The sequence below is a fragment of the Chenopodium album genome, chromosome 9, assembly GCF_948465745.1.
Source record: "Chenopodium album chromosome 9, dcCheAlbu1.1, whole genome shotgun sequence".
Classification (NCBI taxonomy): Eukaryota; Viridiplantae; Streptophyta; class Magnoliopsida; order Caryophyllales; family Amaranthaceae; genus Chenopodium; species Chenopodium album.
This window is the reverse complement of record NC_137842.1, coordinates 40507870-40509319: the sequence shown is the minus strand read 5'-3', so window position 1 is coordinate 40509319 and position 1450 is coordinate 40507870. Positions and strand designations below refer to the sequence as shown.

The window sequence follows — 1450 nt, the reverse complement described above, 5'->3', positions numbered from 1 at the left end:
ATGATTTCGGACAATGGGTCGCAATTCGAGGGGCAATTGAAAGAAACTCTTGAAAAGTATAAAGTTAGACATCATCAATCTTCTCCTTATCGCCCTCAAACCAACGGAGCAGTTGAAGCAGCCAATAAGACCATTCGGACAATAAGCGCAAAAATGACTGAAAAGACAAGGGAATGGCCTGACAAGTTGTTGTATGCTCTTTAGGGGTATAGAATCTCTATTCGAACCCCAACAGGAACTACTCCTTACTCCTTGGTGTATGAGATGGAACCCATCCTTCCCATAGAAATCGAAATTCAATCCTTACGGGTCATGAATGAAAGTGAAATCTCTGAAGATCAATGGCTCAAACTTCGGAATGATGAACTTGCCTTAGCAAATGAACGAAGGTTACAGGCTCTTCACAATACCCAACTTTACCAACGACGCATTGCTCGAGCCTTCAACAAAAAAGTTCGAGATAGAGACATCCAGGAGGGTGATTTGGTGCTAAAAGAAAACCGTGCTCCTATTCATGATCCTCGGGGCAAATTTAAACCAAATTGGTCAGGACCATTCTTGGTTAAACACATCACTCCTGGCGGGGCAGTATAGTTAGTCGATATGAATGGTGATACTTTCCTCCACTTCACCAATCTTGATCAACTCAAAAAGTATTACGCTTAGTATCCATACCCAAGTCAATACGGGTAAAAAAAAATAAAATAAAAGGGGAAATTACTCGTCAATGTATGGCATTCAATCAATCTAAGGGTTGCATACGAATTACAATTTTTATAATCTCGTCTCCTTTAGATATATCGATTGTATATTTAGGCTTTAATGTCATTGTCTAAACTTTGGACCTGCATTTACGGTTAAAATACATGATTGGGCTCATAAAATGAAATATTCTAAATCATGATCTCGTGATCATAAACTTTAAATTTCAAATAAAAAATGTCAAAGTTTAGAGCAATAATTGAGTCGACTTTTAAAGAAAAACTTCATTCCAATGAGAAATTCAAACTTTAAAAACACAATGTTACATAAGATGACATTCGATCCTAATTCGACGCTTCAAATGCCCATAGTGCTAAGGAAACCCTACACTTATTACGTGAAAGTTCAAGTGCAAAAAAAAAAAAAAAAAAAAAAAAAAAAAAGAAAGAAAGAAAAAGAAAAAAAGGGCATTTGAATCTTTCCGTTCTTGACTTTATCATTTCTCTTCCTTAATCCTCTTCGAATTGCTGATCGAGGGTTCATCTTCTATCTTTGGCCTTTTAAAAGAACCCACATCTTTGAGAAGCCACCCTTCATAATAAACATCAATAGTCGGATCTCTTAAGACCGGGAGAAATGGAATTTTCTTAACCCGATCCCAAACTTTGAACAGATCCCTCAACATGTTGGTAACTATCCAATGAGTAGTACATTCATCAGTGGGAAGATCCTTAAGGAAGGTTTGTCG

The 1450-nt window shown here is 37.0% G+C and overlaps 1 protein-coding gene across 1 annotated transcript; it reads left to right on the top strand.

Moving 5' to 3' along the window:
* Positions 1–264: 264 nt before the first annotated feature.
* Positions 265–594, top strand: LOC145557633 (uncharacterized). Its single transcript, XM_081618809.1, has one exon. It carries the CDS (start codon positions 265–267, stop codon positions 592–594), a length of 330 nt encoding a protein of 109 aa, XP_081474935.1.
* Positions 595–1450: the final 856 nt, after the last annotated feature.